Source organism: Aythya ferina (assembly GCF_964211825.1).
Source record: "Aythya ferina genome assembly, chromosome: 14".
Taxonomy (NCBI): Eukaryota; Metazoa; Chordata; class Aves; order Anseriformes; family Anatidae; genus Aythya; species Aythya ferina.
Genome location: NC_140312.1, coordinates 4,203,269 through 4,230,586, shown reverse-complemented (window position 1 = coordinate 4,230,586; position 27,318 = coordinate 4,203,269). Strand labels below are relative to the sequence as shown.

At 37.3% G+C, this 27,318-nt stretch overlaps 1 protein-coding gene across 1 annotated transcript in view; it reads right to left on the bottom strand.

Moving 5' to 3' along the window:
- SPOCK1 (SPARC (osteonectin), cwcv and kazal like domains proteoglycan 1) overlaps nucleotides 1-27,318 on the bottom strand; it is a 287,906-nt gene that overhangs the window by 114,280 nt on the left and 146,308 nt on the right. Inside the window, exon 4 of the mRNA XM_084535944.1 lies at nucleotides 7,036-7,150. Coding sequence (XP_084392070.1) covers nucleotides 7,036-7,150 — 115 coding nt within the window. The remainder of the gene's footprint in view (nucleotides 1-7,035; nucleotides 7,151-27,318) is intronic.

Genomic DNA, 27,318 nt, shown 5'->3' with positions numbered 1-27,318 from the left:
CCATCCAAAAATATTGCCTTTGAATGCACAAAGTAAAATATTTACCAATGTTAATTAAAGTGCAGAAGATAATTGGTTATTTTCTTATTCTCTTCAACATAATAACTTTCTGATGATAGCAGAGGTATCCAGAGGTATTGATGTGTTTTTTAATGATTACTCTGATACTGGTCTAAAAGCAGTTATGCAGCAGGAGAATGTCTCAATAACCATTGTATTTCCTTTATGCTTGCAGCATCCTCGCAGTAAAGTAGAGCACAGCATGATAGGAGCCACAGAGTCAAAGACAATGACCTTAGCAGTAAGACATTCACCTCAGCAGCCAGGTGCTTGGTGACTGTGAATAAAATACAGTAAATCCCCTGTTGATAGCAGGAATGAATGCTATCGCCAAAGCAGAAAAAATGAGGACTACACACTCTAAAATCCATTATAAAAGAGCTGTGCACTACCATATATTTCAAAAATTTCTCATGTCCAATAGGAGACAGTCACCTTGCACTACTCTAATGAGCTCTAAAGCTGATGAAGCATGACTAGCAATGAGTTACCTATTCTGGGGAGAGAAGTACAGAGTGGCTAATTGGCCTTGTGATGCAGAAAGTTTCACATCTAGGCTATTGGTGACAATCCCCTTGTCAGGTGTTGAGCAATTTCCATGGGAGATAGCTGTACGCTCCCTGAACATACTTTAGCATGCCTGCAATTTTCTGTGAAAGGCTGAAAATGCACGGAAACACCAAAATGTATGATGCAAAACATGGAAAATGCTTTGCCCCTTCAGCACTTTTTGTTTTGAGTCAGGAAACACATTTGAATTCAGCTTCAAAGATGCAATACATAAAGTCAAGGTAAGTGGATCTCTCTGTATGCAGCCATTCTTTAAAAATGTTGTCTTATATTCTGGGGTCTTACTTTTGCCTCTGAGTTTTGAAATGCACCAAACTCAACAGCTTATCGAGAGCTGAGGAAAGCCAGAATACAGCTGAAAAGGTACATGAAATCTTGTCTGTTAAGGGGAGAGATCACAGACAGCTTCCTCCAGAACACAGTCACCTGAAGGAGTTTTGCACAGGAACTGCTGGCAGCAAGTAAGTTAGTCTCACGATTCAGAACAGAACTAGCTCATATCATCCTGACTGATGACAGCCAGTCCCTCTGCAGACTCTCCCTATGGTCTCTTTAGTTAAAAGCAATTTACCTTAGGCACAGCTGAAACTGAGAAATGGACCACTTGGAGAATGAGACCTACAGTTTACAGATTATCCTGTTCAGTAGAGTAATATCTGCTTTTAAAACTAGCGAATGCTCTGCCAATATTTAAGCATCCTTGGACTGAATCCCGGGCTGTTAAAGATGGAGGCTGTCTAGGAGGCAAAGCTGTTGACCTCAGGGAGTTCACGCTTAAATCATGATTTTCATAATCAAAAATTTAAAAATAACTGTAATAGGGAATAAAGGTTAGTGCCACACTCCTATGCTGTTGTTTCTTAATATTCAGTGAGCACTCGTAGACTGATGGTACATCTTACCACGTGCTCTCTGGCTTATTAAAAGACAACTTAGCCTGCATAAGAAAAACAAACATTCCCAATTTCTATGTGTCTGTTACTTGTCTGCTGCATAAACCAAGACATAATCCTGCCTTTGTTGTCAGGCAGTCCAGAGGTGAAATATTTTAAAAGGCTTTCAAGTTTTCGCTAAAGACTTGCACACATCACTTGTACACCACTTGCGTGTCACATTATGCGATGTACTTTGCTTTGACCTCAAAGGCCCCAGTCTTTGATTTTCCCAGATTCTCATTTATTTTTCTGGACAAACACCATGAGCTACACTTAAACTGTGCAATGTACCATGAGTGATTAGATATTAGACCTTAGAAAGAATAATAGTCTTTACAGAGTAATGCACTACAAATGACAAAAGAAAAAAACACAAAACTGTTTACTCCATTCTGTTCATGTCTAGAACTTGCATTCATAGAGGATTAAATTAATTCTCTGAGATTCTGTCAGAGGTACCCTTGGAATAATAAGGCTAAATTTTGGCATTTTCCCCAGTACAATATATTTGTTGAAAAAAAAACAACTAATGCAATCTGTTGTTTTTTTATGAGCGCGTGTTTAATCAAATATTTCAACGCGCTTTCTTCTGAAGCAAAAATCTATGCCAGTAGATTACAGAAATCAATGTTCAGCATTAAAGGTGGAAAAAACGTCTTGCATGATTTTTTTTTTTAAGAGAAAATCAGATTTAGTGAATCCAAACAGTGTGCAGAGAAAAGTAACTATTGTTGCATTGTTACATGGGAAAAAATTCAACATATTTGAAGTGGAGTTTTTTTTTTTTTTTTTTCCTAAAAAAATCAAAAGTTTTATTTTCATTCTGAACTGGGCAGTTTTCTTACATTAATTCTGAAAATGTTAATCAACAAAAGAATACACTTAGTGCTCATAAAAATATCTACAGTAAAAATTACCTCACAACTGCAAGTTCATCCCAGAACTTGCAAAAAACTGTGGGTATATGAAAAATAATTTGGATATTTATGTTTTCTGTGTCCAGTGCATACATTAACAATTTAATCTTCATAATGATTTTATTATAGAGAGGTATTATCCTAAATTATTGTGTGGAGTCCCACATCTCATCATTAAAGTTATGGATTGCTCGTTGTGGAGCCTTGTTACTCTAGGAAGGACTCAGTGTACCAGAACACAGATTTTGGCATGCTGCCTACCCAAGATGGATGAACGTACTGCGTTCTGCTGCGGCACCATCGAAAATAACTGCATTTTTCATCAGCTAAGGTATAATAATAATTGAAAGAACAGTATTTTTATGGCAGATTTTCCAAATGTTCTGCATAATTTTGCCTGTCTTGCATCTGCCAGTTTACTACAAAGTGTCAAGGTTTCAACCAAATGGAGGAGAATAATCCCTTAGGGAGCCACATCCCTTCCTTGGCTATTGTAGCATAAACTGAAAGAAAAGTAGGGTTTTATAGAGAAGTTAGAAATAGTCACACACTGCTTTGAAACATTATGAAGTAATAAAATCACACCAGAGAAGCTAGTTGGATAGTCTCCATGGAGAAAAAGAAAAACAAAAAAATGAATAAACTACTGAGTGCTCTTGCCCTATTGTTGTCTGAGTTCTCTATCTTGCTGCTTGTGGTAGCCCTTTTGAGACAATGCCCAGTAAAACACATACAATTAACACTGATAAATATACCAACAAGAAGCTTAACAATATTATTTTTTAAAGTTCCCTTTGGGATATGTTTTTTTCCTGAATTGTACTTAAAAAACAAATGAACAACAATTACATTCTGAATCAGCATGAAAAAAAAAAAAAAAGCAAAAAGCTACAAACACAGCAAGGCTAAATGGGGAACAAAATGATGTTATTAGTAGATCCAAAGCTAATTAATCACCTCCCAGGTTTGATTCTGTTACAACACATCATATGGATTTCTCACGCATTCAGGCTTTGATACACGTTACCACATAAATCATTTAGAATTAAACATCACGAGTTTAGGAACAAACCCTCCCCGCCATCGGTCAGGCAGCTGAAAACGTGGGAGTCAGGCTTTCAGCACAGGCAGACATCACCCCCAGAGGAGCGCCTGGTGTTGTGCCAACACCTCGTTAGCATTTAGCAGCGCTGGCAGAGCATGAAAGCCAGCAAGAGAAACAGAGACAAGCGTGAGTCAGAGAGCAGATCAAACCAACAGAGTCAGGGTTTATAGGCTCTATATTTAGTGCATTTTAAAAGGTAACTGTTCTAATATAGAGACGTTGAGGAATAGCACTGTTTAAAATTCCTGCTTACGTGCATAGCTTTCCTATAAATACCTAAAAGTGCCTTGGTTGTGGTCAAAGATTTTGCTGTAATACTCCCAAGCAGTTTGTGAAAGCAGGGGGGTCGCTGACATTCTTGCAATTATTAATTTCCTTCACTCCTGAATTCTCTTTTGGATACAACTTAAAGCACACAAATGTCACACAGAACAGCTGTGATAAAAAATGCTCGCTTTCTCATATAGGAATGTTTAACTGGACTTGTTTTCAACAGGGTCTTTCCTAATCAGAAATGGAGTATCAACAGCAGGCGTTGTACAGAAAAACAGGGAGATTTGCCTGCTCATTGCAGCTATGTGTAGCTGCCAACAATGACTGCCATGTTGGTCAGACCAAGGCTTTGATGCGTAATTTAGAAGAACAGATGTTTTATCTGGGAATGTGTCCAGATCTTAAAAAAAAAAAAAAAAAAAAAAAAAAAGGAAAAGAAAAAATGAGGAACTTGGTAGTGGAACTCTGTTGTCAGCAGCAGTAGCTTCAAAAGGACTGCAGAAATACTGAGTAAATAGCTGTATTTCTATGTCACAGCAGAGAAGCATGATTACCTTTGTGAGTGACGTACACTGCAGCGACGAACTAATTGGTGATTGCCAGATAAATGGACTGAACAAAACAGTAAACCGTGGACATGTTAATTTGGCCATTATTTTTTCATCAATTCTCTCTGCTCACTCTGTTCTTTCCAAAAAACCCCAAGAGTGACATCCTTCCGTACCATCAGCTATACCAGCAGAACCAGCAGAGACAAATGACGTGAAGGTTTACAGGACCACCAATGTATGAGAAATCTTTGAGAGATATTAACTACTACATTTCATGCAAAACTGAACTAATAAAGACTCTTCCTCATAGATCATGTCCAAATTGAAAGAGGTTTTAATCCACATAAAAGATTTTGTAAGGCTCTACCATTAGTCCAAGGGCTATTAAGCATATAAGAGGATTTCTTCAAATTTATCTTCTACACAGTCTTCAATCGCTGCTCAGTCTTGCCTTTTCTCTTAATGTTGTCACCAATTTGTACTGCAAATGCCTTAGAGGACGTGCTGACAAAATGATATTATCTGTCTGGTATGCCTCTCAGACACTTTCTCCCCAGCCCTGAAGGGGCTCCACTTCCTGTGTGTGAGGAGGAGAGGGAAGGAGGAGGCTGCACAGGAGGGGTCCAGCTGTCCCTGGGGCATGTGGCTTCTTGCTAGCTCCTGGCACCACTTGGGTAGCCCACAATTCAACCTCCATGCTCTGTGAGCTGCTCTCCTGTGGACCCAAACCATGTCCTCTGCCAGCTGGGGGATTAGATGCAGCAGGTCCACCTTTGGCAGCCTCAAAGCCACGGCACTATTAGCGAAATATGTGATATTTATACTGCCAGATGTGAGAGAGTGTGAGCTATGCCTTAAAGCCTTACAGGATGGGAGCTGTTGTGGAGTCAGCCTGAGTATGTGTACAATAACAAGTATCCATTTAACTCAATTTTATACACTATTATTGTATTCCTGAAGTGGTTTAAAAAGTGTGCATTCTAGCACAAAGAAAATGAAACAGCAATTGCATTGTGTTGTCACTGGTGATTTCAAAGTTAGCTACACTATGCCTGGAGAAATAGTTTCCTTGTGCTGCAACTATTCAGAGGGCCAGTTAATCAGGTGATGCAAATCGGCATAGCTCCGTCTGGAAGGCTCAGCAATAACGCAAGATGTTGCTCTCATGATTACTTTTTGCTGAGCCTACATGCTTTGTAAAGCTGCTACAGCAAGTTGATAATGATGCATGAAATGGAAAATCCTTCTGAGCACACCCAAATGCACAGTGGATGCGCAAAGCAATCACAATGGTGCTGTTTTATTTGATGGGTCATACGACACATGCGCCCACTTTAATGTATTCAGGCTTTCACTGCTTTTAAATAGGTGCAACTCCACCTCTTGCAATTTACTCCTGATTAACACAGCCTTAAATATGACTGGAGCCATATATAAAACAGTATTCAGGTCAGGAACTGAAAAAAGCACACAGCGTTGTGGGACCAAAGATGAAAGCCATCAGTGGTGTCACTCCACTGATTCAAATCAGGAGAGAATTTGGCCTGGTCACTTATCTCATTGACATGTCAACCCTTTGAGGCAATGGTAGCTGGATATTTTGAGAAGAAAAACACTTGGGGATGTATGTGCTACTCTCACACACCAGCAGTAGTTCTTTCAGTATTAGAAAACTTGTTGGAAATTGTTGGAAATTGTTTGGAGAATTTTCAAAGTAAGTTTTCTATACTTTTTTTTTTTTTCATCTCCATAGTCGCAGTGCTACTCAAAGGTTATCTGAAATAGCTGCAGGCAGTGGAGGAATCATAGAGAGATCACATGAAACACAGCCTGGTTTCTGGAAAAGAGGGATATTCAGCTCCTCCTCTGTAACATTACTCTACCATTTTGATCACTTCTGGGACATCAAATACTGAAAATAGCTCAGAAAGCATTTGGCTCAACACCTATATCTATATATCATGAAGACTACCACACAATGCAGGTGCTTTAAATCTATCCCAACTTGAAAATGTAAGCTACATAATGCCAAAAAATGTCATTACAATGTAAGCATTGCACATAGCCATACCCCTAAACTCCTTCCAGGGTTCATTCCACACTGAAAACTGAAGATTAAATGTACTGCCTCATGCACATTACACCATTAATTTTGTATTATAAATCAAAGGCAATATATATATATATATATATATATATATATATTTTTTTTTTTTTCCCACTGGATTAAATTCCTCAGCCAAGTAGTGGTATGGTAAAATAAGATGTAGTACTGGCACAGGGGAATCAAATCATCCTGAGTTTAGTTTGGCTCAAAGACTTACGGAAGTACAACCTTAGCTGACAATGACACTTAGGGATGTGAATTGTTCCGGGCGAATTTTTGCTTCCCTACTGAACAGGGAAAGACATTGGAAGAAAGTTCCTAAATTGTTTACTCAAATGTACTAAAAGCAACAAAACATATTTTTCTTAAAACACAGACACACCAAGCACAGTTGCCCATTACAGCAGTACAGATTTTGTTTGACAGTTGTTGGCAAGATGGAAGGACTTACTGCTTCAGTTTTACTCTGGGTCTTGACTTACGAAGTCACAAAACCCTAAAATAACAGTTTCCTTACCTGTGTACCAGCTGCTTGCGGCTTACACAAATAGCAGTTTCATAGTCGTGAGTGACACACACTTTATGGGGGCTGCACTTCACCTTCAGACATGGGTCTTTGGATGGATCAAGAGCTATAAAAAAAAACAAACATCGAAAAAGAAAGTTAGACATGCATATGAAGTTATCTCATGTCTGACATGACAAGTGGTTGGAATGAATATTCCCATATCTGCATGAATAAATACTTTGCCACTGTGCAGTATGTGCCATTGTTTGCAGACTCCGAGTTAAATAGAGATGTTTAAGAAGAAGGGTAGATGTAGTACTCAAAGATTCTTATTACTGAACAGTGTTCTAACTTGGCATTCAGATTCATATTAGACATTGTATGTTAGGAAGAAGCGCTGGTGCTCTAGGCACTGGAACAGCCTCTGGAGCAGCCTCTTGGTCCCTACAGAAGCTCACCAGGAGCAGACACAGTTGTTGTCCTGTCTGTATGCAAGCCTAGCTGTTCCTGCGAAGTTTGTACAAATCACTTCCTTAAAGAAGTGGTGATTTGATAATCTTTCAAATGAAAAAAGAGGAGTGATACAGTGCTATGCTGGATACCACTCCAATTAGAGCACTGATCCCACCAGAGAAAATCTCTTATAAATACTTTTCTGCAATCAAGTCCTATTTGAAAGTCTATCTATCTAAAATTATTCTCTAACAAAAGGATGCTTCTAAAGATCAGCAATAAGACATATCTGCCAGGATGAATTACAAATACTCAAAAAATGGTTATGTGAATACTCAGAAGGGAAGTTACAGCCATAAATAGAATTTTTACCTTTGCTTAACAATGATTTTTAAATATATATATATTTTTAAATATAATTTTGCCATAGATTTGAATTTCTGTTCCTCTTTAAGCTGTCCTTAAATCCCCTGTTTTACCTCCCCCCCTCCTCCCCACATAATGGGCCATTTTTAGAATTGGGCAACTCTTAGATTCATTTTTGGGACTGTATAAAGATTTTACTGCAAATTATGGTAACTGAACTTCTCACTTTTACCAAATGAAAAGGGAAACTTTTAAAGGATACTATCTAAAGTACAAGAAGTTTCAGTTTGCTAAGCACCAAATTTCTTTATGTGACAGTAAATGTACTTCCAATAAGCAGGGGATTCTTCTGTTTTTCTTGCAGTTCTGAAGTGTTGCAGCTCTTCTGCGTTGGTTTAAGCAGCCAGAGCTACAAGATCTTACCACATTAATGCCCATTAAATGTTTATGATGGGCAGTTGTGCATTGGTGGTGCACATGAATTTTTCAACAAAACTCTGCCAGGATGTTTCAATGTCCTACAAGCAATGCCCATGGTATGATAAGATAGGTATGGTCACACTCATCTTAGTTTTGAAGGTCAAGTAAATTTTGGCATAAATAAGAGAGTAAGATTTTCTAAAATTCTAAAATTTTCTCTAATTGAATAATTATATCAATTTCTTGAACTCCTTATGCCTTCTAAGGCAACAAAAATGCATGCACTTCTGAAATATGTATGTTCTGAAAAAGCACCACACAATATATTATTGTTAAAAAACAACAACAAAACCAACCAAACAAAAAAACTTTGAAATATTTTGCAGTAAAAAATTGCCTGTTCAAAAAGACAAGGATTGTCGAATGGTCAACAGCATGAAGCAGAGGAGTGTGAAAGGATATGGTTAGAAATCCCAGTAGCTATTTCCTTTTAAACCAGGCCTCAAAGACTTTCTACCTCAGTGTCTTGCTTCTGAAACTTGAAAAGAATAACAATATTGGCAATAATAATAAATAAAGCATTTAAGCACTTGTGTGTAGTGTAAATTATTTCATTCATGGTGGAAAAACTCATGAAGATCCTTAAATGGAACAAACTATAGAAGTGCAATTAATTATTTATTACAAACAGACGGTTTAAGACAGTAAAAGGAAGTTTGTTAAATACAAGTAAAACTGTGGGCTTTGTCAGAAGGCAGCAAAAAATCCACAATCTGGATTATTATTTCTTGAGGTTGTTTCCAGTATGCGATCTATACGAGCAGAAGAGGTCAAAAAATGAATTTATATGCCTGCAAAGTTGTTCAACATTTTAAATAAGTTTGGAAGGCTGTCCTACTGCTTAGTAGTACAAGCGCTAAGGAGAGAACTTACAAAAAGAAACAATTTCTTAAATATTTCTTAAGTATATCCATTCCAAGAGACGGCTGGCTGAAATACAGGGAAATATAGTACTTCATGTCTCTCAGTATTAACATTTTCAGAAGCTTTTCATTCTGTGAAAATTCCTGGCTTTTTTATCTCGTCTCCAAAGTCTTACTGTTCATCACTGAGATGCTTCTGCTACTGACATTTGTTTTCTAGCTAACTGTCCTGGTATCCTGAACTCTGAGGTTTCTTCTTGTCTGGAAGAGCACAAGTGAAGAAATGTTTAGAATGGCTAAAGTTTCTGCTTCAATGGTTACTGCAATTTGTAGGAAATTGTACCCTCTTGGTCTGTTAGCTTTATAGGTCAGCTCATTGCACTGCAAAAGGGAAAGGTTTTCGTCTGTACACAGTGACCCAAAACCTATCCCAGGCCATTTATAAAAGATGCAGGTGCAGAATCAGAATTGCTGTCATTCAGAGGCAGAAGATTTGCATTCCTTTTTTAAGCCAAGCGTTTATTACACATAGCAACCTGAGTTTCCTATTAAAACTACAAATCACCTGTGGTTCACTCACAGACATATTAGAATAATTGGAAAACAATAAATATGAAGGACTGCATCAGATCATTAAGATCATTAACAACCTCCACATGGTATGTGGGCAGCTTTTTCCAATACTGAAAGGACTCCAGACACCAGTTGCATCCCAAATCCCTTCCCTTGCTCTTTCTACAAAGGAAGTTTCCACAGAGCGTTTGCCTATGAACTGTGCACACTTCCCTCTCCCCTCCACGTACCCTTCACCAGAGGCTGTGAGTTAGCAATATAAATCAGCATTGGACAAAGACCTAACAACATTGTTTGAGATACTTTTCTATTACGTTTCATGTTTTTATATATTACCACTATAAAAGAAGACTTATGACTTGGAGGGAACTCCTTAGTTCAAACAATGGTAGTACAGGGAGAAACTGCTCTATAAGGTTGTGCTGTTGCTGTGGGTCATGTGTTAATCACAATAGAGTCAATTTATTTTTCACACATTTGACTTTAAAAGGGTGATAACAAATAAATACTTTCAGTGTGTTACAGCAATGGATGTGCAATCCTGCAGAAACTGTACAACTAGTTCACAGCAAGATTTATGAGCTTGATTTTGTTTTTATGACCATTTGTTTGGGGGAAGAGAGTAATTTCAAGCTTAGCTGTTTAGCAGAGCTGAAACAAACTACAGTGGAAAAGAGATGGCATTATGTAAATATTGTGCTTTTTTTCCCCCCGAAATTGCCTGACAATAAGTATTATGATCACTCAATGACAAAAATACTTCTGTATAATGAAATGTCAACAGCAGTTGCGTTTATGCAATCCCCTTTAAACCATTCTGACTATATGAGAAAAGAAGAACATCTGTTGAGAAAGGTATGATGAACTGGAAAATGGGACCTGCTGTCTTCAATACAGGGAACCTAGTGAATATTTTAAGACAAAAGAGACTGATATTAAAACAAAGTCTCTTACTTAAATGATGCGTTACATTATAGGTGTGTATGCCAATATTATTATGTAGTACTTGATTCCGGCAGTAATCCACAAACAAGCACGGGAAGGGAGGCACAGATCCTGGCTGTACAAGCAGCAGCTAGAGCCTGACAGTGAGAAAGCTGTGAAGGTGAGCTGCTCCGGGCAGGGGAGGAAGGCTGACTCCTCACCCAGCTTCCTTCCCACCCAGCAAAAAGCTCAAATGGCAGTGAGCATCAAACTTCAGATCTAAGAGGCAACATTTCAAACTGGCATCTTGTCTCTGCTTGTAACACGGTGACAGCCAAAGGGAATGTGTGATCAAAGCAGCCAAAAAGTGACTTGCAGGAATTACTACATGCTTCATGAAAATGGTCCTAGAGCAAATGTGTAAGAAACCATGCAGCCAGCTTAAGCATGTATTAATAAAAATCTCTACAACCTTTGCCCTTGTTTTTTTTTTTTTTTTTTTTTTTTTTTTTGCTAGGAAAACAGCATGTTTCCAACATATGATGGCTAACATATGGCTAAAAGCAGTTTTGGTTTTAACATTTCAGCTATTTGAAGTAAACCATAGATTTCCTCCCTGCATTAGAGCTTCTATTCAGCTTTAAAATAGCTGATTTCAGCTTTAAAATAGCTGATTTTTTTTTTTTTCTCCTTAATATGAATATGGCCACACATATATTGTCTTAAAGAGCAATCAGGTGAAAGTTGTTCAGTTTCTCTGTGAATATGCTATGGTTTTCAGTGTTATAGAGGTGAACTTCAACCAGCCCTGTGCTGAGTTTACACTGGCAGTGGAACTTAATCCAAGTGCAATGGTTTGCTTTCTATAAGCAAAAAGCTAAGCAAGGCTGTGATGGACTTGCAGACTTTTAGAGCCATTCAGAAGGTTTCTGATGATAACCTTATGAAAATAAATACTTCCTGATTTTACAGGTTGGTAAGTTACTACATTGAGTCAAGACTGTCTTCTTTATTGGAGTTGGTTCTAGTTCTAGTTTAAAAAATGGTATTTAATAATAGATTATGATCCCTCCCTCCCCTCTCTCTCCCCCCCCCCATCAATTGCAAGTAATTTCCAATGGTTTTTATTCTGTTTCTGCAAATCTTGGCATAAATCGTTTTGCTTCATTAGAGAGAAAAATGGTGTTAACCCTCCCCCTAGTCTAGGCAAGAACTTGTCTTCAATTAACAGGCTCAGATATGGAAGTCTCTTTCTCTCTTGCATGCTTTCTCTGCTTTCTTTCCATGTAATTACTCAGAGTAATTTGCATACAGAAATCAATTCTACTGAAAATTAATTACCATAGGCCTGAATGTTTCAAACATGTATGTGAATTATTTTCACTAAATGAAATTTCTCTAGGCAGTTAAACAATAACATCTCAAACTGTCAGCATTTATTCCATCTCTGCCTAGTATTTTTGTATAGTTTTGATTTAGAGTACCCTAACATTAGAGTGGCTGAAGATGTTGGTATAGTGGACAAAAACATCTTTTTTTCATTTTTACAGGCACTTTCAAAATCATTTCTTATCCTGACATATAATTTCTTTTGACATTGCTGAGGGCCATGCAGGGCGAAAGATGCTTTAAAGGATTCTACAGATTTCCTTTCCAACGCAAAGTTAAGAACCTGAGTAGTACAAATTTCCTTGACAAATATACAGAAATCTGATGCAGTGACAATATGTGAAGAAAAGAAAAAAAAGATAGGACTTTAAGCAAGGAAATACACTTCCATTGGTGGATGTGATTATCTGCCACAACCATCAATGTAGGTATTTGGTTAGCAACTAGTAAAGAGACATGTACAAGACCAAAGCTGATTTTCTAGAGAGTCATAAAAGAGAAGCTCCTACTTTGATTTCTGGCAACGAATAGTTATGATTTATATCTCAGTATACTGCAAATGTATCTCAAATATTTTCCTACTCTGGGACAAGTTTTTAATATTTCACACATTTAGGTATGTTTAGCTAACGTATTTATCTTTTTAATACCTTCTTTGGAATCTGAAACAAACAAATACAGACATACAAATATCCACTGGAGAAAATAAATAAATAAATAAATAAAAAATTTAAAGCCATCTACATATTTGCTCTGTTTTCCAGCCAGCATCATGTGCACTTTTCACAAACATCTCTCCTGCCTGTAAGGCAGATCTTCAACCAACATGCAAGCACAGACCACGCTCACTGGTTCAACAATAATCTGTCATCGGTGCCATAATGTTTGTCTAAATTCCAAGCACTTTCACTATCTGATAATTTGTGCTCGCATGACTCATAGCTGAGAGCATGTTTCTGCACAAAGTGGTAAGATGAAGGCCAAACAGACCTAAAAAAAGCAGAAACAGAAGGACGTTGGTCATTCATTAATTAATTCCTGGAATCATTAATTCCAGGAAGTAGTGAGGGTACAAAACCAACCCCATTGTCAGGGACTCATGGGGCTTTGGCATAAGTTTAATGAGAGCAGATCTATGGGTTTTGTCTTGGAGTCCCCAAACCCCTGGGGTGATCCAGTGTCAAGCTTCCTGGGATGGCAGTAGGGAGCTTCAAAAAACTGTTCTAATCTGTAGTTGGTAGAACAGGAGAAAACCTCTGCTTCTGCCTTGCACAGTGGACACAGTTGAAGATTTTTAAAAAAATATGCAAAACTTCAAATCATTAAGAAAAAAAGTGTACTTAAGATAACCTTGAGATTTTTGAATTGACAGTCCTGCAGTAACTCTGAAATGTCAGATATAATTCATTTCACAAACTGACCTAGACCATTTCTGCTTTCAGTTACACTGGAGTAAATCATTTATTCAGAGGGATTTCATTTACTACAAATTATTTTAGTCCAAGGCCAAATGAAAATAGAACAGTTTATACCTTCTTCTGAAAATAATATTTTGAATTATTAATGCATAATTAAAGATACACCTCTCCCATTTCAGATGAATACAAATATTTGGATTTGCTTGAGGAGCTGTATCGTATTTCATGAAAAAGACCTTTAACAGTTCTGAAAACAGTTGTAATTTATGCTTTAACTGAAGCAATAATATAATATGAAAAAACTACCAAGATTTAATTCAGATAGCTAGTTTCTGAGATACTGAACCTTCTTACAGCTTTGATTAAAAACTATAATGATTTGCAATTCTTTGAACTATGTGAGTAGAAAAAAAAAACAACCCCAAATTTAATTGAAATAAATATCTCTGAATATATAGAACTCTTCTGTGTTATTCTTAGAGAAAAATCTCCTACCAATCAAATTTTATCATTCTTCAGTAGATATTTTATGTCATTAAATCTCATTTGAAAACATGACTAACATATGTTACTTCTTATATATTTTTAGAGGTAGTGCAAAAGTAAAATTATATGATGTTTAGTGCTGATTCCATCAAGAAACGGGAAGAAAATAAGGACCAAATGATTGATTTTATGAATTTTGGTAGGCATAATTACAATTAATTTCTAACACAGGATTATAGAGAGTGAGGCACACAACAGGAATTCTGGAGATGAATTCTCTGAAGGGCTGATGAGGTTGCTGTTGGCTGACACACTGAATGTCAGTGTAGTGCAGGTACAGCAGTTCCCCGCCAGACACCCAGGGTATCTCCACATACATGTATTTAAACATTTAACTAGATAAAAGGATCTGCCATGGAAAAGAGAAAAACTCTACTTGTTCCACTGAATTCCTTTGGTTATTTGCTAAGACAAGTGAAACAGAATTTGTCCCCAAACATTATCAGCTATTGAGTACAACCTGCAGGAGCTCATTTTGTGTTTATAGGGTGCAGAACAGACAGCATTCCTTCAGACAGGGTACTGTGGAAGAACTGCCAACTTTACTCTTGTTCTGAGCGCATGAGCTCATGTGCCGTGGCTGTCCTAGTCAGTGGTGCAAGAAGGAAAGGACACGCTTGTGTTGTGCTCTTGTTGCTATCATTGCCTTTTTCATGACCTGGGATAAGCGAGTTGGACACTCTGTGTCTCCCTCTCTTTTCCAGCATTTAAAATGGGGATAGTAATACCACCTGTCTTTAAAATCATCCTCAGACTCTTGTAAGGCATCACAGAATATGACTGACTTGTAATGTAATGATTTTAAAACAGCTGAATTGTGCAGAGCTAAGAGCTGTTTCATGTTCATTTATGACAGTCTGATGGTCTCCATGGAAACATGGGCAAAGCATCATTTCTACATCAACAGAGGAAGATTTGTTTCCATATTACATTAGTTTTAGTGTGCACTGAGCAAAACAAACACAAAAATAAGAGATTTGACAGATTGATTTCATTATGGAAAAAGCATTTTCAGTCCTATTACATGGAAGTAGTCCCTGTCAACATGATACCACAGTGGAAAACCTTGCAGGATGGGCAGCATTCTGCAGAATTAGGGATCCTGAACTACTGGATTAGGGATGAAAATAGAAAAATCACAGACTTACAAGTTTAGAAGTAAAGAATTTATTGTCAGAAAAAAAACATCAGAATTAGAAAGTTATAAGGATCTTCTTAATCATGAGACATGAAGCAAGCAAACAAACAAAAAGCCTGCAGAACAAGTACTGTTGCTGCTACTGTGTAATAACCTAGAAATCAGTACCACACAAAATACAGAAGTGTGAATTATCTAGGGGCTGCCTAGCTTCATAGATTGGTGCCTAATGTTATTTTCATTGCTTTTGAGAGGAGTTACCTAAGCAAGAAAAGATCAAGCTCCTCTGTGGATAATCAGTTAGTCATAAAAGTGATATCCAGAAGAGGCTAAGATGGGAAATAAATGAAAGGACAAACACCTATCCTGGATGGTTCTAAAATACAGTCAATATAAATACAGCAAAGAAATTCCTTCACCTAGCATAAGTTTAACAGAAAAAATTTCTGCAAAAATCAGTGAATATCTAATACTATTGCTCACTCTTCAGTGCAAGAGAAAAGCTCTACTGTGAAAGAAAGACAAAAATTCATCAACTACAAAACCATTTATAAAAATTAACCTCACGCTGCTGGAATTGACCAGCAATAGCTGCAATTGTGCCAAAGGCAGAAGTTTTGAGACTGAAAGTTTCTAAACAGTAGGAGATTGGTGACTTTTGTGCACAGAATGAAATGAAAGGGTAAAATAAGCAACTAAGTTATTTAGGAAGGAAAGAAAAAGCACACTGTTTTTAGGGCATAGGGCTGGAAGACAGAAAGTGGTCTCAAGGTAGAGCATTAGAATTGCAATTTAGAAGTATCTTGTGGTAGGACAGCAACCTAAATATGAAGTTAAAGGACTTCTGCATCCCAGAAGAACAACACATACAGAAGGAAAAAATAAGAAAACACAAACAATTGTGTTGTTTCTACTGTTTTTTCTTTATGTTTCTGAACAACTACACATTGATGAAGACATCATCTGATAAAAAAGGAATGCTATTTCCTTTGCCTAGTACTTACTAAAATAATTTTGAAGAAAGATCCTTTATGAAGAATTAAAGTTTGAGCAGTTGATTGTGGACACTTGAGTAACTGTCTGGAATAACTAAAATGTTGTTTTGTCCTTTTCCCACTGAGAAAGAGCCCAGGTTGCCTCGGGCAATACAACAGCAAATTCTGTAACTTTGCACTCAGCATGGTAGCGAAAATATACTTCTACAACAGATGAACAACTGTTCATAAGAGAATTGCCTGCTTTCTGGAACATCTAGGCAAGAAATGCCATCAAAAAGAGCAAGCCTCCTGAGTTATGAAGTAATACTGAATTATTCAGGGTTCCCAATGTACATGTTACTTTTTATTAGAACAAAGATAAAACACAGAATTCTAATAAAAAGGAATCATGTATATCAGTAACCGTGAATAATTTGCACATAAAGTAAACTAGGCATTGAGAACTGGGTTTTACTTCTTTACAGTGAATATATATTTCCAGAGTCAATTTGATCTACCTGTAGACCTATCCAGAGGCATTGCCCCAAATTTGAGATAGCATATTATGAAGAGCAAGTGATTTGGGGCTGGGAGAGGACACTAGCAGGAACTATCACTATCATTCTAAATGAATTAATTCCATCTTGATCAGAAAAGGTGTAAATGTTACCAGCAAACACCATCCCCTCCTAGGCTTCACCATTCCCAGTAAATACAGACAATCCAATAGGATAAGCAGTGGATCTCAGAATGGAAGGAAAACCAAGTAATACCAGATGATTTTCCAGTTTCTACGAAGATCCTTGTTGAAAAATGACAGTGAGAAGATAGCAACAGAGTAACTATGACCTTCATATTCAGGGAAAAAAAAAAAAAGAAAAAAGAAAAAAAGAAAACTCAAACAGTTCCATATATATATATATATATGTGCTGTGATGTTAAGGGAGCTGTGTTTCAGCTCAATTTATCCATCCCACTGCTTCTTCTGATGGATATATTCCTATTTGCTTTTAACCAGCAAATTGAGATTTTAATAAGGGTGCATCACTACAAAGAGGTTTTCTCTGCAGCGAAAAGAGGGCTGAGAAAGCTCTACAGTAAGATGGAATGACAATGAGGGAACATCTCTGCCCCTGTCTGATTCTTCCTCCCTCCCCTGTGGAGTTTGCACTACCCCCAGTGTTACTTGGGCTGACAGTGAATTGGAAGAGGATTTTAGCTTGATTTTATGATGGTCAAACATTAAAATCTGTCCAGAGAAAATCTGTCTATTATGAAGACTGAATTTGTATTTTATAATTTGTGCAAGTTCGGTTTTGTTTTTCCAGATGATTTCTAAATACTTTCCAGGACAGAGTTGCTTCAAGAAAACCTAACCCAGATTTCTCACCCACTGTAAGTCACACCACAGCAGAGTGCAGGCAACCTGAACATGAACAACACAGGAGAGAAAATAAGTGATTCTGCCCATAATGCTTGAGAACCATTATGTTAAACTTGGAAGCATGGAGTTGATGTTTCAGCTCAGGGTATTTAATTCAACTACTTACATAACTGTCCTTTGCTCTTTCATAGAAAATGCACATGCATACAAAAACGTGAAGACATTCAAAAACATAATGAAAGGAAATATCAGTATCTGAATGCGTTACTCCATATGCATGCCTGGTATAAATGAGCTACGAGGATATACCACGAGAACTCTAATTATACAGCAACTGCCTTTGTACTAATGTGCAAGTCCTAATGAGGGAATTCCTTTCCTTCTTCCTCATATAGCATCAATTTCATGCCCTACAGGTTTTTAAATGGGCCACAAGTCTTTACATATATATATATTTATTATTATTATTTTTTTCTCTAAAGCAAGGCTACAATATAAGAGCTGAACAGTCAACAACAGTCAAGATATTTATTAGGCACAATAGGCTTCTTTAAACATGGAAGAATCTATCTGAGACACGATCATTAGTATGTGTGCAGCCTTCACTATGGGCTCTCAGTATTTGCTAAAGGCGGATGGCTGTGCACTGATGTGAATACACAGAAACAAATTTCTTAAGGGCTTGGCAAACACTTCAAAACGATACGGCATCAAAGTGCCAATACCATTGTTTCAGAAGAAAGATCCTTCTTTCCTTCTGTGAGTAGACTGTCTCAGTAGCTCCTCTATGGCGCTTTGCATCAAGATAATTAATTTAGCTGTTTCTCAGGCTACAGGTTGATTTGAAATTCAGCCACAGGTAATTCGTTAGTGTGTCTAAATTTCACATCACTTGACTACGTTTTCAGGTGGATTTCTGGATCATTTGGTTTTATAATGAAACAGGACAAAGCTGAAAGGCTGGGGCTGGAGTGGCTTTACTGACCCTCACTACTTACATGCAGCTGAGAAAGCAAGTGAAGAGGAAGCTTGGCAGGCTTATAACCACATATACGGAAGACTGGCAGCAGACTGTCATAGTTTTGTAGTGAAAAAAAAATGATCATGTAAGTCTCTCTTTTCTATAAGTAACCTCAAATAAGTTTTCTTCATGCTTAAAATCCTAGAGTGCTGATCCTCTGAAATGCTGTTTACCTACAGCTTACTCTGATGGCATTAACCGGTAGCCTTAAAAAATGCCATAGAAATGTCAACATCCTCGAAGAGCCATTACCTGTATGTGAAGAACTAAGTACCAGAGAACTTGCAAATTTAAAAATGGCCATATTCTTACAGATGCTTCTGCTTTAATGAGGAGATACAGAGACCAGCGGAAGCTTTGCTCTCTTTAGGATCAGGATTTCACATTTTCTTTTTAAATAGGATTGCTATGAAGGCAGGAAAACTGGAGGCTTACCTAAACAGCAGCCTTGGTCACTTGCAGGACTAAGATACTTCCACTTTATTGCTGACATAGTGTTTTTTTTGTTTGTTTGTTTGTTTTTTAATCACCAACTAAAAAGAAACCAAAAGAAATACAACAACAGCAGACACAAACGTTCTTGCAACCATGGTAAAATTGATTGCTTGACAATATATATTACCACTCTCACTATGTTCTGGAAGAGAAAACAAAAGTCAAACATAAGGGGCAATGTGGGCTCGTGACCCTATCTCTACCTGCTGTTATGTTCCTCTATCTTTGTTGCTCATACTTAAAAGTGCTGTCAGAAAGATACTGGACTAACTAGTATCTTTCTTTCTTACCCATTACAGTAGTTTCCATGTAATGAATAATTCACATCCACTTATTCACTTAAAATGCTGAATGCTGGGACTTGCAACAAGATAATTAGCTAATAAAGAATAGTGAATTTGTTGCATGCTTAGGCTATTTGTTACTCCAAATTAATGTAAAGATGACAATGTGCATTCATATAGAACATATATGCAAGCAATGTAGGAAGAAGAAATCTTCAAAGCACTGCATAACTACCAACATCTAATTAATGCATATAACTTTAAAATGATGTTAAAATTTTCCCAATACTACAATTGTACATGTATATTTGCCACATAATGTGTACCATTATACTGTTGGAAATGATCCCATGTCTTTCTGCAGCTGGCATCAGAGATGGAGAAAACCACAACTGACCACACTGTTTTTCAAAACAGAAGCTTTGGTCTTATGTAAGAAGAACTGGAAGCTATCTTATTAGATTAGGTAACACACTTTAATTAGAGTTTTATTATCTATCAACATTTAAAAGCTTCTAGACTCCTTTTACCATTCCTTTGAGATTAAGTGTGCCTATTAGCAACTGTTGTTGGTCATACCTTAAGAACATACAAATGCAGAATACAGACTCAGATTTAGTGGGAACAGATAGAAAGTCCTAAATGGATTATTGCTGCCCATTAATGATGTCTTAGGCTATGCCCACACTCCCATGTCTAGTTGTTTCCTCTCCAGCACCATGATTTTTTCAAATTCAATGTAAAGAAATACTATATGTATATTTTCCGTTGTATTATAAAGGCAAAAATGCAGCCAGTATTTTGGTAACATTTGAAAAAAAAGTAGTTAAGATATGATTTGCACATTGCAGAAAAGGAATAGGGCACGAGGCCATCTGTCTTCCAACTGAAACTGATATAGGCTTTGATAGAGTTACACTGGGGATCTGGCGTAAGAGAGCTGGCAAGAAATGAAAACAAAAGTGGAATAGTTAACGAAGCAGAATGTGTGTATGCATCAACCAGTGTGATAGCCTGTGTTGACTCTGAAACAAAGATCTTGTAGGAGCTACACAAACTCCTGAGGCAAATCTTTAGCAGAGTACACCTTGAGGTGTATCTCAAGGCATGCTTAATGTGATGTGAAGATCAGAAGGCCCCATGCACTGCTAATGGTGCATCAATCAGTTGAAAACAAACAAATGAAAAAAAAAAAAGTTAAAAAATACCAATGAGCAAGTGCCTTTGGGGATGAATGAGAGAGACAGAAGTTCCAAAAGACAAAAGTATCAGAAATTCTTCTGGAGTGTTGCATCTTCTGTGGACCCACCGACCCCAACAGTATCTCTACCACATGCATTACTCGAGAGTTTCAAATGCTAGTGAAGCACTACAGAAATGCTCTGTTTCAACATGCCAGTATGTTTTGATGCTTTAATCACAGATTGTCTACTTGTTGACATAAAATAATCCTAATCTTCCCAACTAAAGTTTAGCCCAGATCCCATTTGTTAATGCAGCTCACAGCCAGCACTTAACTCATCCCTAGGCTACGCTCTTATCTTTGAAGAAAGACTTGCTCATTTCACTTGAAATGACTCAGAGGATGCCATTAAGTTACTGAAAATCTAGTTCCATAATTTTTCCAGCTGGATTAAGCATGTGTTAAATTTACTTACCAACATGATCTTCTTTTATTATAACCTGACATCTTATCTCATCAGTACTGCCTTGAAGTATTGACCTGGGATATGCTGCTAATGTTTATTTTGGCAGCAGGGGGTGGGAGATGGGTTGAATTTCATTAATTAGCCACCAACCAAATACTCTGCCAAGAGGGAACAATTATAATTGATACTACATTTCCTAGATGAGCCTGCAAATAGCACGGAGGCAAGAACCAACATCTATAGCTCATTAAGATCTTAACTGTGAGACTGCAGGATAAAAATTAAATTCTGGCCTAACTAAATACATCATTCCAATGAATTCTATAATCCACAATACCTCTTACAAATCACTTAGAAATCAAATGCCTCATCTGTCCACTATGCAGAAGAAAAAAAAATGCTGTCCTTGTTGCTTCCTGACAACTGAATGAATCATTTTGCACTGCATTAGACTACAAGCAGCACACCACCCTGTAACCTGCTTCAGCTGAGGGCTGGTATGCTTTAACTACAAACAGTAACTTCAAATGGACTAAATAAGTATCTTAAGATCACGTGAATATATCCAGAGATTGCAGAGATTGCTGTTGAGCTCATGTGATAGGATTTCGAATGTACCGAAAAATTAGAATTGTATTCTGGTACCTTATCTATAAAATAGGTCTGACAAGTATGCCTTGAATTTAAGTATGCCTTGAATGCAAGCCCTCCAAGCTTGAATTCTGTGGCATTGCACATCCACGTGATCTTGATACAAGTGCAAGTTTCATCTCAGCAACTTCCCTTGCCTGTAGTCCTCTATTTTCAGTCCCCCATCACCTGTCCCATGGTGCGTGAATTCTGTACATGAAAATACAGCACTGGGCAGCAATTCCAAGATGCCAGGATTTGGCATTCAAGGTTCTAAACTGTTACATTGATGATACACTTAATTAAAAGATAATAAATACCAAGGACAGTATTTTAGGTGATGACGAACACATAATGAACTTACCCCAAAACTGGGACAAGTTTTCTGTGAATCTGATTCAAACTCTTGTTCCAGGTGGCTGGCTGAACACGTGCTTCGGAAAATCTGTTGTGTGGAAAGGGAATACCCACAGCTTTTCTCTGCAGGGGCTGCTGATGGTGATGGGAACTGCCATTTCAATAGCATACTTTCAAGCTGAAGCATTTTTTGCAATAACTAGGACAATTTGAAGTGCTTGGTGTTTATTTCACGTAAGGGAGTACAGTCTCCTAATACATTCTGTTCCACATCTCCTTAGAAACTATATAATCCAAAGGGAGAAAATACATAAATGTAAGATTCTCCATTTGGGACTAAAACAATGAAAACATTTAGATCACTTAAACCTGACTCACTCACATTTCCATTTAAATAAATAAATAAATCTAAAATTCTCAAGTGTTTACCAACTACCAGTTGGGAAATGATGTTGAAGTAGAAATGTCAAGTAATAAACATCCCAGGTTGGAAATCATCCCTCCTCACATCAGATTCTCACACTGTAGACATCTGAAATTTAGCCATTCTTCTGTCTTATTTATTGACAGCTAACTTCAGAGGAAATGCACCCCAGAATACCCATTTTCTTGTACCAATGAGAAACAGAATTAAGACAATGAGATCTACAGTAAGAGACACTTAAATGTAGATAGATGCATCTCCATTGCTGTGATGAAGTACCCTACTGATAGTTCAACAATTCTTAGGGGAAAATATGAGATGACTTTGGTTAGCTCCAGAATTACTGAGGTAATGCTATCAAAATATTTCATTGTTAATGATGCTACTGTGAAAAAAAATAATCATCTAGAAGGAGGCTTACACAATTTACTGAGCACACTGCTTCATTAATAAGTAATAATAGAACTTGTTGATGTATTGCTGACTAAATGTGAAGCATAAATGCTAAGTGCTTTTGAAACATTTTTTGATGAGTCGTTGAAGAAAACCTACCCCATTTCAGCCTTTTTCAGGTAATTTTTAAAGTAGTTTCCTTAGATGGGGAAGCAGAGAAGGGTATGTTTACTATTATTACTTATTAAAGAAGCTGTATGCTCAGCCATGTACCTGAAATCGAAGGACCTGTCCCTGCATATCTTCTGAGGTTGGAGGCTTAAAAGCCAGGTAGGCAGTATTATGGACTCCCCGTTTAAACTATGTAAGTTACAGAGACTTTCTTAACCTAAACTTTTATGCTTCACTTATCTATCAGAGGTGGTAGCTTGTTCAGACAGCTAGAGCCTACCATCATTACCACCTAAGAAAGTTTTAAAATTCCTTTGGTAATCCTTCAAGAACCTTATGAAATTGCAGTAGCTGCACTTTGGCTTTTGGAAAAATGAAAACAAGAGGTTTATCAGTCTTAGGCAAGGAAATATGGAGAACAAAAGGCAGAATTAGAGAGAGAATTAAAATATCTCTGTTTGCAACTTCCCTACTTGTTCACTAAAATGTGCTTCACTGTCTTTATGAATTAGCTAAATTGTATGTTGTATGCTATTTGGAAAAGTTGGAAGTTTCAGGATGCAATTGAATATCAGAAAGACCTGAGCCACTAAGAGAGTGGCCTCTACTGGCTATTTGAAGGACTGGTATTGACCGGATTAAAGAGAGGATTATTTTATTTGTGCTGTATACAAGAAAGATCCCTGTATATTCAGAGAAATGTGAATAGGGCCCTGAATGTGACATAGTAAATCTTAGAGGAGATGCAGGCTACACTCCTCATCTCAGAGCTCCTGCTGATCTATTGCAGAGATGTACTGTGAAGCAATTTCAGAGCATACTACGTCTTGCACTGCCAGCCAAGCGATGAATAGTACAGTGCCTGTCAGAGAGAAGAAAAATCAGGACATGAAAATTTCCTGCAATAGCAAAGTTTGGTGGATTTGGGAAGAATTTCCCACCCATTCACAGAATAAAAAAAATAATAAAATAAATAAAATAAAAAAAAAAGAAGAGAGAAAACACTTATATCCGCACTACATACTTACAAGAATCAAGTTATAGAACTAGTTCCAACTGGTGTAAGAATTAGAATTAATAGGAAAACTAGAATTCATGTGGCATTAACAAATCTTCACAAAGTTTGCATACAATTATTTTAGTGGACATCAGCTACAGGAAGCAGGAGAGACATTTTCCAAATCTCCATATAAAATCAATTTCCAAATCTCCTTTTCCTTCTGTCTTGAAATGCTGTTGTTTTTAGGTAACTATACCTTCAAAATGCACTAGACAGAGAAATGTGCCTTTCAACAGCTAATCTTGAAGTCAGAATTGTTTCAGAAGATTTAAAGACTGCTGCTAGCAGAAGAATCTCCATATCCCCATGCCTAGTGGCAGACTTTATCCATAAGATCACCTCCTGAATACAACAGCTCATTGTCAGTTGGTTATTTCAATTGTGGATAGAAGAAAAATAATTAGAAATTATTCCAATACTATGAATGCTGACAGTATAAATATGAATTAATTCTTTCTCCTGTTGTCTTTTTATTTATGCACTTGTTTCATATACAGAGTTTTTAATGGCAGGAACAGTCCCCCTTTGGGAAAACAAATGGTGGAGGTGAAATGCAGAATGACTTTTTCATTTGTTACACTAATAGCAACAAAAAATTGATGACTGCTGAAGGAGGTTTGTGCCCCTCTAAATCCTTCGATATTTATGCAAGTACTCAATGTTTTTCCTTCTGCGGAGGAAATCTTTCATATGACAGTGTAAAAGTAGAGTTTATACTCCCACTGAGCAGGTAAAAGATTTTGTCAAGTACGGTGTTAAAGCTGGTGCATCTCAAGGAACAGAGTGAATACAAAAGGCAGATGGAAACAATTTGAAGGCCATCTGAAACACCTCATAGCAGCAAGTGACACTTATACAGCTATTTTCCTATACATAGGCTAGAAAAGAACAGTACCATACTTCAGATACCCATGAATAACCATGATATACCCATACCAGTTAACCTGAGGAGTACCAGGACTGGGGAATCCCCCAGGATGGGATGTGTGACCAACCCAAGTGACATGGATTTGGGGAGATGCTCAGCACTTTTGGATCTTGTACTGTCTCAACTCCTTTGCCAAACCTTCATGCAGATTAACACAGAAGGAAGCAATATGGCTTGCCATAAAGCAGTTAGACTCCCTATGTAAAGCTCCCTGCTGCTTTATTTGACTCATCAGCCAGTTCTCCTGCCTCTTACCCTGCACTGCTGTGCGGTTCCATTACGTCTCCACAGTAATCTATAACAATTGAGTCTGAAGTGAGGCTATTAAGAAAAGACTAAAGCATCTTGCTTCATAGCTCTCCATAAATGAAAAACATATTCCTAATTTCACATTGGTATTTCATTTATTTTAGGCTTATGAAAGGCTCTTATTCGCTAATCATACAAATGCGTAATATATTTCCATTTCCATTAGGCTTCTGATGTTAAATTTTTTCTTCAGTATTGGGATAGGAATTTCTTATTATTTTCTCATATGTTCCATTGAGGATATTTGGTCTTTATTTGTAAATAAACAGAACAATAAGTGAGAAGGTAATGATAGTTTGTACAGTGAAAAAGTCAGCCTAACTACAAGGCTGTCTCTTTGCATATTCTGGATTCCACCAAAGTAAACCTTGAAAGGTTATAATTGAAAGCCACTAAACCCCTGACAGGCTTTACACTGATAAAAAGGGCATGATAATTAATCACTTGCCTTATTGGAAAGATATGATTCTTCACAATGATTAAAAATGACTACAAGAGCTGATAACCTGTTAACTCCTCAGGAAGGCAGCTCTGTGAATGTTAGAGACAGTAACTGCGAGTTATGTCAGCAACAGAATACAGATGAATTGCAAGGGGAAGGGCAGTGTCACCATAAGGGAGAAGACTATTCAGATAAAATGTTGTCCAAAACTACCTTCTGCTGAGTTAAAGGAACACAGTAATAATGCACATTGAAAGAAAACCTTAACAGAAATCTAGGGCCAAATTCATTTCATTTTTTTTTTTCTTTGTATTATCATCACTTTTTTTATTTTCCATTCAATAAAGGACCCACCGTGCTTACTGCTGGACTATTATCTGTGTAATTAACAGTATCTTTGGTTTCAAGATACACCACAGTTTCCTCCTCATCACCTTCTACCACCTGTCTATGAACCAGGTTATGCACAGAATCCAAAGAAAATTCAAGATATCTGAAAATGAGCAAGTGCCTTCAAATTCTATATGGATCAAAAACACCTTCAGCAACAATCCACACAAGATTGTTTGTTTTGACAGCATTGTGCCACTTCAAGTAAAAGCAACAGAATTTACTGTGACCTGATGATTCCTGCTCTGGTGGGTTATGACTGGTATGGAAAGCTGGGCTTCTTAAATTCTAAATAATTACTTTTAAGTGATTCTTCCCTTCTCCTGATGAAACAAATAGATAGAGAAAAGAGGCTGAAGAGACTAGGGTGCAAGGTTTGTTTGAGGGACACAGAGACAACACATATTTTTAAATTTAAGCTGAATACCATTCGCAGCACAATCACGAAGCCCAGTCTGCCAGAAGTCTGCAGCCAGGCTCAAACTGAAGCAATGAAGCTCAGAATCTTAGCATGGAGAATTCTACACTTAAACAAAAAACTTTTTTGAATCTTTCAGACTAGGGAGGAAAACAACCATTTAGACCACTGGTTAGTTTGGATTCAGTCTGATTTTCATGACCTGAGATTTTCTGAAATCAAGGCACTGTCATTCAGCAACAATACTGCTAACTGCTAATTGTGTTGCGTTTGTGCTGCTTGATAGACCACACGGGAAGACTAGAAACTACTTCTGGCTCTGAAAATGTGTCTTCTCAGTGGTTTTCTCTCACACCTGGGGAAGAAATGCAATGGGAATATCCTTGGGATATTAAGGACAGTAAACTACTTCAGTTCACACTTTCTGCTGACTGTGACTCATTAGCCTTGTCTGCCCACCCATGCTTTATCTCCTCATAATTTCTTACTAATTACCTTCAACATCAAAGCTTTTGGGTGGTTTTAATACTGTAATATCATCTAATGAAGTAGCATACTTCAAATTACATTTTATGTAACAGCAGGTTCTCAGATTGATAAAATATGGCAGGAAAAATGCCCAATTGTGAAACCACTGGAGCTTGCTGTGATGCTCAGGACACTGGCAATAATGACTCTGAAATATTGAAGCACCAATGTTGGCATTTCCTGTGAGGGAGGGTGAAGCATGATTGTGTGAAAGATGGTGGACAGTACCAATCACAAGTTAGACAGCTAAGCCTTTATTCAGGGGAGTATTCAAACTGGGAA